At 39.5% G+C, this 11,935-nt stretch overlaps 2 protein-coding genes across 3 annotated transcripts; both read right to left on the bottom strand.

Annotated features, from left to right (window-relative positions):
* Nucleotides 1-1,681: 1,681 nt before the first annotated feature.
* On the bottom strand, nt 1,682-6,937 carry LOC110504968 (cysteine-rich hydrophobic domain-containing protein 1). Of its 2 annotated transcripts, XM_021583882.3 has the most exons (6): nt 6,741-6,937; nt 5,782-5,836; nt 4,525-4,680; nt 4,102-4,158; nt 3,602-3,661; nt 1,682-3,419 (listed from the first exon to the last, which is right to left on the bottom strand). In XM_021583882.3, the coding sequence occupies exons 1-6, from the start codon at nt 6,881-6,883 to the stop codon at nt 3,369-3,371; spliced, it is 522 nt and encodes a 173-aa protein (XP_021439557.2). In that variant the 5' UTR covers nt 6,884-6,937; the 3' UTR covers nt 1,682-3,368. The 2 variants fall into 2 exon arrangements, with proteins under 2 accessions (XP_021439557.2, XP_021439558.2); XM_021583883.3 differs by lacking the exons at nt 1,682-3,419; nt 3,602-3,661 and adding an exon at nt 3,804-3,949 and having other exon boundaries at nt 6,741-6,906.
* A 1,509-nt stretch (nt 6,938-8,446) lies between these two features.
* cdx1 (caudal-type homeobox protein 1) lies at nt 8,447-11,935 on the bottom strand (the record flags this gene model as incomplete). The annotated part of the gene is given in 5 exon segments (NM_001124632.1): nt 8,447-9,252; nt 9,364-9,509; nt 11,420-11,839; nt 11,841-11,844; nt 11,846-11,935. Coding segments are annotated over 5 exon segments (810 nt in total). The 3' UTR covers nt 8,447-9,021.

The following is an 11,935-nucleotide window of genomic DNA, read 5'->3' as shown; positions in this document are numbered from 1 at the left end:
AATGATAAAACATAATGCAAGTATTTAATATTGTGTAGATCAATAAAAACATAAGGCTATTAATATATAGTTTTAATTATTAGTATGTCTGTCTTTTTAAGTCATTGGTGTTACCGCCTTGAAAGTCACTCATTACAAATATACAAGAACCTTGAGCATTCCCTCCAGTAGCTAACTGTAGTCGGGGGAGGGGTCTATAAAGACAATTATTAGCTACTCACATCCTTTTAGTATGTCATACATTTGAGGACTCGAAATCCAGTGTCACCTGGGTGTTAGTCAATTTAAACGAAGGGAAATTACATTGAGCTAAATTATGAATCATATCACTTCAGTAAATTATTTTTAAAGGGTTAATGACCTGGTATTTGAGCATCTGTGGCCTCCATTTAAGAACATCCTGAATTACCATTTGTTCGTTGGTGTTGCTACTCCTACTAGTGTGTTATCATAATAGTAAAAATGATTTAAACACATTATGCTGCCGTGTTAGAGGATTTAGAATGGGAAGATTTCCCATAAGTAATGTGATGCATTTGTTACATAATGATGTGATTGCAAGTACACTCAATTAACTTCAACACTCCATATATGATACTTTCAAAGCATTTAAATCATGTTTGGGTGGGGGAATATTGGTCCTGGTTTCTTCTTCTCATACCGCGATCAGGACATTTGGAAATGTAGCTTTAAGGGTCAGATTTGATTCAATGAGACAATTTAGCCGAGACGTGACATGAATACAAAAGGGTTAGACCTGCGGTGCACTGCTACACACTCATACCTCATCTCCTCTCATAGTGTGTCAATCTGCCCTCTGGAGGACAGAGGAAGAGAACCAGCCACCCATCTCCATATCTCTGAATTGTCACAAACTGCCTGAACGAAATCCCCCCCAATTGGTTGTATATGATCTCTGGTGGTAATGTTAGGCTTTTGGAAAGGGCACTAGAGGTCACACAACCCAAAGTGTGGTACTCCATTAGATTGGTGCTTGATACAGTAGGTGAAGTGAAGAAAGGCAACTTCCCTTGATCCTCAAGACCCCTCAAACTCAACTCTGGACCTGGAAGCCAGTTCCACAGCATGTTTTTATTGTTCCCCTCTAACCAGGGACTGATTTAGACCTGAGACACCAGGTGTGTGCAATTAATTATCAAGTAGAACAGAGAACCAGCAGGCTCCGGACCTCGTACGGAAAGAGTTGAGTACCCCTGCTTTAGACCTTTCCACATCCCAACTCCAATGGGACAATAAATCCAAGAACAAAGGGGTCTATAAAACAACCCTCTACTCATTACAGTGAAGCCCACCACTCCAGTGTATGTATGGGGGTTTGTGATATAGCAACCTATTTGATTTTGGCCCCAAACTTAGGGGCCACAGTTCCATGTTGTGAAAGTGCTAGCTATTTATGGTAATTGTATTCCAGAGTTTTACAAATGTGTCAAGTAATTACAGGCCATCTTGTTAAGTTAACGATTCAACACCTTGTTGTGTGTTGTCAAATAGCCAGGTATCAGGAGCAGGCTCTGGCCAAAGTACATTACCACATGCAAATTAAGATGATCTGTAGAACTTAGATGATGCAGAGTAATTCACCATATGGCAATAAGGTAAGTATGTCAACAGTTAATGTCAGCTTGTGGTTTTCAGTTGGACAAACTTGAAGACTCGAAGATTCAAAATCAACCATATATTTTAGCTTTCCATAGGGATTGAGTTGTCATGACAAACATTTACAAGTACTCTGTAACAGGGCCAATAGTGGGAAGAGGGCCAGGGCTCTCCACAATACAAGTGAGCAGATGTCAGTCTTCACAACCACACCACTTCTCTGACTGCGGTTCATCTACCATTCCAGAGGCACTATAATGCAGCAAAACTCTCAGCTACAAGTGAATGAGACAACTCTGTACAAAATGAAAAACAAAGGAAACGTTTATCTCAATATGTAATGTACTGTAGGTTGCACATGGTTTTTAACAACTAACAGAAAGACAAAACACAGTATAGGAAAATAAAAACTATAAAAAGGAACAAAGACAAAGCTGCAATAAAAAGTTTGGCAAAAAAACAAGAGACATGGAGGTGCCAAGTTGGAGTCTGTTTCCAACAGTACATCATAAAGACAAGTAGCCATCTCACATTGAAATGGATGACACTATTTTTAGTTGGCAAAGTCACAAATAACATGCATCACTAGTGTCATTGTAAAATGATTAAAAACCTCAGTTTGAAATCATTCTCTGAAATCCTGACATTTTGATAAGCTCAAGTGCAATTTTCAATCCTACCTCTGGCATCACATACATTGTAAATGATATGGCTTACTAAGTAAACAGGTCCATATAAACTGGAAAGAGACATCTTTCATAAACAAAACTATGGTATAGCATTATCTTGGCAAAACAAATCAAAGATCTAAATAACAATGTAAACAGCATACCACTGTAGGCCTACAGTTTATACTAACATATTTACAGGTTGTTTATTTTTTAAGTTCCCTGTAAAAAGGGTCATTTCTGAAATGAGAGAGAGAAAAAAACATGACGCAAACTTACACCGTATGTTTGGCAAATCCAAGCATCCCATCTACTTTTTGTCACAGAGACCAATTGATTTGAGGGAAATAACCAACATTTGAACTTGCTGAGCTACAAAATGTTTGTCTCCTCCTGTCTTATAAATAAAATTGTTTGTTTTACATAAGGCAAGGATGCTCTAGGATAAGTGGTGTCAAATTCATTTTGCCCCGCGGGCCGCATTCGGTCTTCCTCGCCATCAAAATCGGCAAAAAATTGTTTCAATGCTCCCGGACTGTCTAGCTTTCGTCTCGATAACTGCTAGAAAGCTGGACAGAGTGAAGAGACTATATATGTAGGTCTATTATCTTTACTGCAGTTTCCATTTGTTTTTCCTAATTTCAAATGTCCAAAAATTATAATTACAACAACGTTGTAAAAATGCTCCGGCCCACAGGTCGTAGGTTTGACACCCCTGCTCTAGGAGGTGTCACATGTTTTTCCAAAGCAATAATGATATGATACATGGACTCAATTGATGATGGCTCTTTGGGCTAAATGCACTTTTCAACAGTGTTATTTTTTCAATCACTTGTTGTCATATATGTAACAAAAGCAAAGTATTAGTGTGCAACAAAGAGAGCATTGTTCTACTTCATCAGGAAATGTGCAAAATCTGCTCTAAAGCAAAGTGACAGTGTTGCAATTTCTAATGTACAAGGTACCGGGAGATGTAAGGGACACCCCAAGACACAGGTGCAGACCCTCATTCCAACATTTATACAAGGCACTAAGGATAGGAGTCAAGGGCCACACTGCAGGTCTCCCAACAGCCTCCTCAGCTCAGTCTGGTCGGAATATAGGATATTTGGGTAAGAATTCTATAAGAATTACCTGTGGAGGGGAAAGTTCATTTCATTTAACACTTCTTTCAGCATTGAATATTTCCAGTGGGCACTCTTCTATAATACATTCATGCCAATATATTTTGACTGTTGCGATTTGAGTTTGTAATACTCAATAAGTTGGCAAGAATCATATTCTGTTTTAAGGGAGCATAAATGTGTTACACTCACGTATTCCATCATATTGCTGCTTTCACATTTCCTTTTGCTGAGCTTCCAGTGCAGGCCCAGCTAAAGAGAAGAGGTGAAAGTGAGGACAGACAACACTGTGCGCACACACACCCACCCACCCACATCCCGTCTGGTTAGCAAATCTGAGTGTGAGGGGAATTTAGGATCGCTTCAAACCATGTCTGGCTGGGGTCAGGTAGTGGCCAGACACCCTGAAGAGCTTCCTTCATTCTTCTGCTCAGTTACTAGCTGTCACTCATTGTTCCATGACAAAACTAAATTAACATGCCTTTTACTGCTGATCTTTAGGTCTGGTCAGCCTCTGTCCACTATGTCAGATGGAAATAGCTTTGAGGGAAATTCGTTTTAAGGGTTAAAGTTGACATAATGAGTTAAAGACCATTATCCATCAGAAACCTGCTACTTTAACATCACTCAACCCTTCACAACTGACATAACTTGGTCTTTCAGACAGGTGCTAATATGCAATTTGTTCTTACCTTGTGATATAACTGGTTGTTTTCCCATTCTAACAACTTCTGAATAGATCTTCTCGCCTGTTGGGAAAGGAGCACATGCAATATCTTCTAGTATTAACCTCAACTTCACACTCTTTTACAATTGACAACAACCTCAGTATTATGACAAAGAGCTGTTCATAGACTGAACTTCTACTTTTACCAGCTCGTAATTTCCACTTTGTTGTCAATAACACTGGGTTGGGGCACCACCTTTCAGTGATGTACCCTTCAGCGGTGTGATGTGTCATTTCTACACACAAACCCTAATTCCACACAGGTTGCCTGCTTAAGACCAATACGGCTGATTGCTAAACTAGTCCATGAGTAATAAGTGGATGTGCTGATTTAGAGAGAGAGTAGGACTGTGCAGCACACATGACGCGAGGGAAGACTGAGACTTACTCTCTTGTTGAGGCATATAACGGGCCACAGACTGAAGCCCACCGTACAGCAACAGCACAGGCAGCCGCAAAGAAGCCACTTCCCATTGACAGGCAACGTCTTCTTCAAGCAAGTGTTCACTCTGCTGATGCTGGTTTTAAACTCCTCTGGAGCCACCTGGAAAAGAAGGGGGAGAAGAAGGGAGGATGAAATGGACAGGAAGAGTCAGACAGAGGAAAGAATGTGGTTGTAATTTATATAGCTTTTAATTTTATTATTGGTAATTCTCGGAGACAAATCAAATTCTTCATTTTCAATTATTTTGCGCTTAAAATAGTTTATCTGAAGCAGTAAGCAAAAAGAAACCCAAAGGGAAAGTTGGAGAATGGCAACCATTCCTTTGCGCTAGTCTAATGTACTGACTGAAGTGTAAAATGGCACCACTTGTTTCAAGAAAAACCTGTACTGTGGTCTGTGGTCTGTAGAATCAAAGAGCCTTAGAAAACAAACAGGTAGCCTAGATATTTGGAGATGCTTTCCAGAGATCAGATGAGATCTCTCACTAGTACGGCTGTAACTTGCTAACCAAGCTTGTCTATTCACGGCAGAGAGGAACTAAAGAGTGAGATAAGCTTAGTGCCTGTGGCAGCGGCCGTCCAAACAACATGAATGGATGCTCATTCCTCTCTGGGTCTGTACGCCATAAAACCGGGGTCGTAATATTTTATGACAGGATGCAAAGGTCTCTTTGCAAAGAGCGAAAGGCCTTAGAATAAGGGCCTACTGATCTGCACCCTTCAATCATCATAATTGTGACCTCTTCCATCACGTCACAATACTGGAGGGACATTTTATTGCCCTGCACTTCCCTCAGCCTGCTCTTACCCCTTCAGCCTTTTTGTGTTGCAGTGTCTGACCCAGGAAGCTGCCCTTTCTTGTGTATGGCACAGTCTTTATTTCATTATTTTATCACCTGGAGCTGTGTCCTCCCGAACACTGGGCCCCCGACCAACTGGGCTCCAAAGACAGCTTACTCATTGACAGAGTTTCACTTCAGCTTTGGACGCACAGTGGTGTGTTGCTTGAAATGCATCAGCATCAGATAGAAGCCACTCAAGAGACTTGAAAGAGGTAATTCAGGAATGGTCTGATTTGTCAAAGGGGAAATAGAACAATAGAGCCACCATAATAGCTTAAATTGCTTGATTCACAGCCCAGTTTAAATAAGTTGGAAAGCCTAGCACAAGACGAAGACACAAATTAATTTGGCTACTGTACCTTTCCCGTGAGAACTGAGGGAAACTCAGTGTCAAATTTGTTGCTCAATCCAAACCTGTCAAAAAGAGAAATACAAAATGGTAAAGAAATGAAAAACTTTCCACTGAACATGTATAAAGTACTATGACCGTGGGCTGTCACAAGGGAAACCTAGCAATGCTTTTTTTATGGGGATGGAATTAGACACTTTGTACTGTCAACAAATAAATACCTATAAAATGTAGACCTTGAGCCTAAAACTTGACATAGTCTACAGACAGCAGAAATAAACAACTTAATGTCCTGAATGACCTGTAATTTGTTTCATTATGTGAATAGCTTCCCCTGTCGAGACAATTCTGTAGGATGACAAGGATACATCATATGCATAATGCAGTTGTAGACACTAGAGGAAGTATACGTAACTATTATGTCATCATTTGGCAAGGTAATTGGTGTTGTGTCCATTGCTGGTAAGCAGGGAACTATAAAACAGTAAACAGAATGTTAGGCTATGGATGGTAGCTAGCAAGCTTGTTGGAAATAATATGCTTGATTCACCACCATTTGAATAAGCCAGCTGCTGGCAAAGTATTCACTACAGTGGTTAGCTATAGCTACTTATTGAATGTTGTGCAATTAATGTTCGTTTGCTGGCTTGTCATTTTTGTTAAAGCAGATGCTTTCTCATTTCAGGCTAATTTGCAGAAACCCAGTGTACGTAACGTTAGGTAGCGAACTAGCTAGTAAACTATAAAGCAGGAATAGCAGGTACGCAATAGATAACCCTAGCCTCGTCAATTAAGGCAAACGTAACAGTTAACGTTACGTCCTACGATAGGACCAGACAGCTAACTGACTGTTATTGCCACGGCCTAGCTAGTAAGTTGTATTTCACAGCAGGCATTGTTTTTAGCAGGCTAGCGTTAGCTAGTAGCGGATTATAATGGCAGCGTTAACAGTAGCTTTGAATTGCTTACACTGTGATGTGCCCGGCCCCTCGCATAATCACAGGTTCTGAGCAATATCTAACAAGGTGTTCTTCACTCACTACACGTTCATCGTCCTCGTCCAACTCATAGATTGTATCAAAGTCCGCCATGTTAGGTAGTAAGACGCTCATGACGTCTTCTTAACTGCCAGCATGACGTCAACAAGATATGCCTTCAAGGCAACTAGGAGCTCGGCGGGTGGGGGGGACTAGCTCAAATCATGAACCGTCATCCAACTCTGAATTCCCATTCGGAAACTCGGGCATCTTTATAGAGCTCCGACTTTCCGATTTGGAATTCAGAGTTGGATGACCGTTTAAAACACTTTTTTCCCAGTCGAAGCTCATTTTTTTTCCGAGTTCCCAGTAGTCATGAACGCATTGAAGTCGGAGATTTCCGAAATCCCAGTTCCTCGTTGTTTGAACGAAGCATCACACGACCACAAACATCCTCGGAAGCACTCAATTGGAATTCTGTAAATCTGTGTCCAAAAGTGAGGGATATCATGTCATATCACATAAGCTTATTATTTGGAAGAATACGATCAAATAGGCTTCCCAAACTAGCTAATAATTGCACAACTATAACTGTAGGCTACACACTCACTTGTTTATAGCATTTCATGGAAACCTATTATTACCCATGTAACCTACATATTTATCATCTTACTGAGGGTTAATTTGCCCATATTCTATGAAAAATTAGGGCATACAAGTCATCATCCAAGTGCCATACAACAATAGTCCACAATTAGTTTATACAACTTCTCATTTTGCATTTTGGCCTAGGCTAAAGTGTCTCCAACACCTTCTTACCAATTTATAAAGGCGTTGTGTTTTGTGAAGAAAAACCATAATGCCTAGACAGTAGCCGGTAAAATACTGGTTTTGTCTTTTGGACAAGTAAATTGACCTCTGTCCAACAGGTTTGTTGAGGTTGTGCAGCACTTCTATACAGATCTCTTGCAAGTTTTTGGAATAGGCCTCGGCTATGTTATGAGGATGTTAATGTTTAATGACAGTCTTGGGTAACCTTTTTACAGGTTCATGATTGTAATCTATCCATACTACACTATGCATCCCATCCCAGCCCATATACCAGACACCCAGAACACACTGGTTGAATCAACGTTGTTTCCCTGTCATTTCAATAAAATTATGTTGAACCAACGTGGAATAGACCTAGAACTGACGTCTGTGCCCAGTGGGTAGAGTCTATATTACATCATAATGGCTCAAAGGTCAACATGAATTGAGAAGACAGTTTGACAGTTGTCAGTTGCTGTACTTGGACGAGCATAGTAGGTATAGTCTACAAAAATCTAAAACTTGACACTAGAGTCCTTTACAAAAAGTAACTGTCTAAGTTGCATGTATATTGCTTTGGCTAAATTAAGTTGCTTGGGCCAATTGCACTTTATCTGGTGCAATTTATTGGACAATATCTTCCGATTTAATGTTACACATTGCCTTTGGCACATGCTGGGCTGACAGAATCCCATCCTAATAGTTTGGAAACGACATAGAAGGTTGATAAACTGATCTAATTTTGTTTGCGGTTATAGGTATCAAATAATGAGAGTAGGTAAAACTATAAACAATGAAGTCTGTTTGAAAACAGTATGCACACTTAGTCTGGTCATTTTTGCAAAAGTGAGCTATCCTTTTCCAGTCAATGAAATAAGTAGAAAAAGGTAACGTTAAAACACATTTTATTTACATTTTGAACATCAAACAAACGTTCCACCCGTATCTCACTTAAAACCTGATTTACTTGTCCCTGTAGAAAAACGTTACGAAAGTGTGCTTTGCAATCAAATTGGAGAAGAAAATGCATAGTTTGGCAAGCCATTATAAAAGCTCCAAATTAATGATATCCCTTTTCATTCCAGATCAATTTCAAATAAAATGTACCTGGTTTTTTATTTTATTTACAAACACTTATACACTTCATTACATAGTCTACAGAAAAGTATATTTATATCTCAATAACTCAGACACAAACAAACAATTTAAGCATTACATGTCTGAACCATATGTTGATTTTGTATGGGTTTTTTGGAATTATTATTAGAACTATTCTATAAAAACAATATTTCAAGAGCCTCCAGCATTTCGTTGCAGTTATAAATCATCTTGTTTCTCGAAATCTCCTAATCCACAACATGTTCTTCAGGACGTTTGAATAATCCATTGGAATCCAAGTCTTGAGGAACGGTCCTTTCAGCGTGTTGGAGTGCTCAGTTGTGTTGAATGGTCTAAATTCGATTCTACTGAGTGACAGTAACTTGCTGTATGTTCCTAATAGATGGCAAGTTGTTCATTCCGGGGGGTGGGTAGAGAGAGCCGTGAATATCCGACGGACTGAGTGAGCCTGGTACGGGCAGAGGACTCACTGAACCCGGGTCACTGTGCACTGATCCTCCACTGCCATCAGACCCCATTTTCTTTTTGATTAATTTCCTCTCCTTGGCTCTGCGATTTTGAAACCAGATCTTCACCTGTAAATGTAAAAGGAAAAACTTGTCAAAATTGCATTCGTTTTATCTTTGATTTATCATTTGATTTGTCAAGTCTAGGGTCCTAATGCTCTATCAATTAATTGGTTTTACCTGTCGTTCTGAAAGGCCCAGGTTCCCCGCAAGTTCGGACTTTCTTCGGATAGTGATGTAACGATTAAAATGAAACTCCTTCTCCAGCTCCAGTCTCTGGTGATCGGTGTAAACCACTCTGTATTTCTCCTTCGTTCTTGTTTTGCCTGAAATTGTGAGAAATTCAGAGAATTCAACAGGCTATGCTTCGTGTGCCTAATTTTTAAATAGCCGTCACACTGAACAACGAAAATGATGCAAAGCAACGATGCAATTTCATGGCATTCAAATGATTGCTGAATACAGGGGCAATAGCCTATTTCAACTCTAAAGTTAATTATTGTTTTAAATTCACCTTGTAATTTTTTACTATTTATAGCAAGTAATACTAGAGAGGTAGGATAATCAACAGGCTACTTATCAAAACGCCTATTAAACTTGATTCTTCGTTTATCTAATAACTCTCTAAATGTGTATGACACGTCTTTAGGCGCTTTCAACCGAAGTGGTGGCTATCGTGTTAATCTAGATTGTGTTGCTTTGTTGGTAGCTATGCTAATCGAGCCACTGATCTTCTTTTGATGTCCCTTTTTGAACAAACTGCAGAACAAAGAGTCTCAGAGATTTTACCTAAACTCCATTGATGTGTTAAGAGGCAACACACGACACATAAAGGAGTTACAAGGCAGACATCTCTCTGGCTTGGATCAGGTCGCTCTTGTTGATAAACCATAAACACGTCAGCACCTTTGCAGGTAGAAAATAATATTAGTCGTTTAGAACAACATTGAAACATTTTGATATGGATAGTTATAGCCTAGGTCATGCTTGGTAAGTTTTACAGGACTAGAGATAGCCTCCTAGAATTAAACACTTTATAACACATTTGATGGGCTTGCCTAACAAGAAAAATACACCTAGGCTATAAAATTGTATTTTCTGAATATTTCAATGTGGGTGGGGGTGATTTGACAAGTTAATAGGCTATAAAACAAAATTTACGAGTTAATTGAGGCTCATACGATATTATGACTTAATTGATAAATATAGTCTACAATTATTTATTTTTTTACACATTAATAAATGTTGTGGTTTATTGCCCAGTTATAAAGCTTTGTATATATTTGTCAAATACATTTATTTGCTGTGAAAAACGCCACCCTTTCCGGCAATATAACTCTCGAAGAATGGGAGACGAGGAAGACACTTTGGTGCATATCAAAGTAAAACGAGGTGTTGAAAGGGGTCGCCGCCTGAATTTGACTGATAACCCTCAAAACCAGAGACAATGTAGCAAGAAAAGTAGACCTCGCATCTAGTCGACGGGAGTAGAGAAATTAGCATTACAAGTAGCACCTGGCGCCCTTTCTTGACACGTTCATCGTTTCCTCCACAAGGCTATAGGCCTGTATCAGAAAATAACTAAGATGTTGTAATTGATATCATACTTTATCAGACCATTATCGCGATGGGAGGCTTACAGTTGCATTGTCCATAATTAATTTGATACGTTCGATCGAGTGCCTATACTTTTTCTATTTTCTCTTCTGTTTTGAGTCTGGTGCAATTTCCAATTTAGTGCCTTGAAGTTGTATCTTACATGTTTCAAAATAAGCCTAACTCCAAACTGAACTATCTATTTTCATACATTTCACATGCAACTGTGTAATTATGGTGACATCTCATTTAAAATGTGATTAAATGATTCGTTCTGAGACCACGAACAGTTACAAATTAAAGGAGAATTAGCTATTGTTAGCAATTCGTTACGAATATCACCTAAAATGTACCCAAATGTACACATTACGTGTTATGCATGAGGTTATTCGTTTTTATAGTGAGATTTATCACTTAATGTTTATATTGTATCCATTCTCTAAATACTACCTGTTGCACAAGTTTATGAGCCGGCACAATTATGCATTTCCATGCAAGAGAAAACATAAAATGTCCGGCTCTTCTTAGGTAAATATGAAGATGTAGTTTGACATTAGTTGAGGCTATGCTCATTGCACGAATAATTTTAACAGTGGCATGCGTGTCTTGACACAATATAGTTGCTTGTGACCTTTCTCACCCGTAGATGATGATTGTACCGTTTTGTTCATCCACTGGTAAGAAGAATTGCGCCTTTCTCTATCCGGGGAAAGTTGAGCAACAGAAATATTATCTGTAGGTGGTTGCAATACTGCTGACCCTGGCGCGTGCATGGGATTGTATTCAGGTGAGCAATATGAAACTTGTCCCGGCGAGGAGTTGTTCATGGGCGTAGGAATAGTGTTAGGAGGCCCCAGACTATAGGCGCCCCAGTCCTCCCTCGGTGCGACATAAGGAGCTCCCCAAGCCCCCGAAGACTGTGTATGAGTATCCATGTTTGGCACATGATGGTATCCAGTAAAGTCGGAATATTGTGGCGTGGAAACAAAGTTCTGTGGTGGGATGTTGATTCCCGATCGTCTTACAGGTCCTTGGTGATACATGCTGCCTTCTTTATCCAAGAGGTATCCCACATACATGATTTGAAAAAAAAGTTACAAAAGTGACATTCAAGTCGACATAGTTTCCGGGCGACTCCTTCTGTAAATCTAAAAAA

The sequence above is a fragment of the Oncorhynchus mykiss genome, chromosome 25, assembly GCF_057628025.1.
Source record: "Oncorhynchus mykiss isolate SJ-2025 chromosome 25, ASM5762802v1, whole genome shotgun sequence".
NCBI classification, from domain to species: domain Eukaryota; kingdom Metazoa; phylum Chordata; class Actinopteri; order Salmoniformes; family Salmonidae; genus Oncorhynchus; species Oncorhynchus mykiss.
The sequence above is the reverse complement of the archived record's forward strand: the minus strand, read 5'-3'. Positions and strand labels throughout refer to the sequence as shown.

Excerpts from the sequence above, each read along its gene's own strand:
- LOC110504968 (XM_021583882.3), bottom strand. The coding sequence starts at position 6,883 with ATGAGCGTCTTACTACCTAACATGGCGGACTTTGATACAATCTATGAG. Across the intron at positions 5,837-6,740 it reads GGGGCCGGGCACATCACAGT|GTTTGGATTGAGCAACAAAT; the intron begins GTAAGCAATTCA and ends TCTTTTTGACAG. Across the intron at positions 3,662-4,101 it reads ACAACCAGTTATATCACAAG|CTGGGCCTGCACTGGAAGCT; the intron begins GTAAGAACAAAT and ends TCTTCTCTTTAG.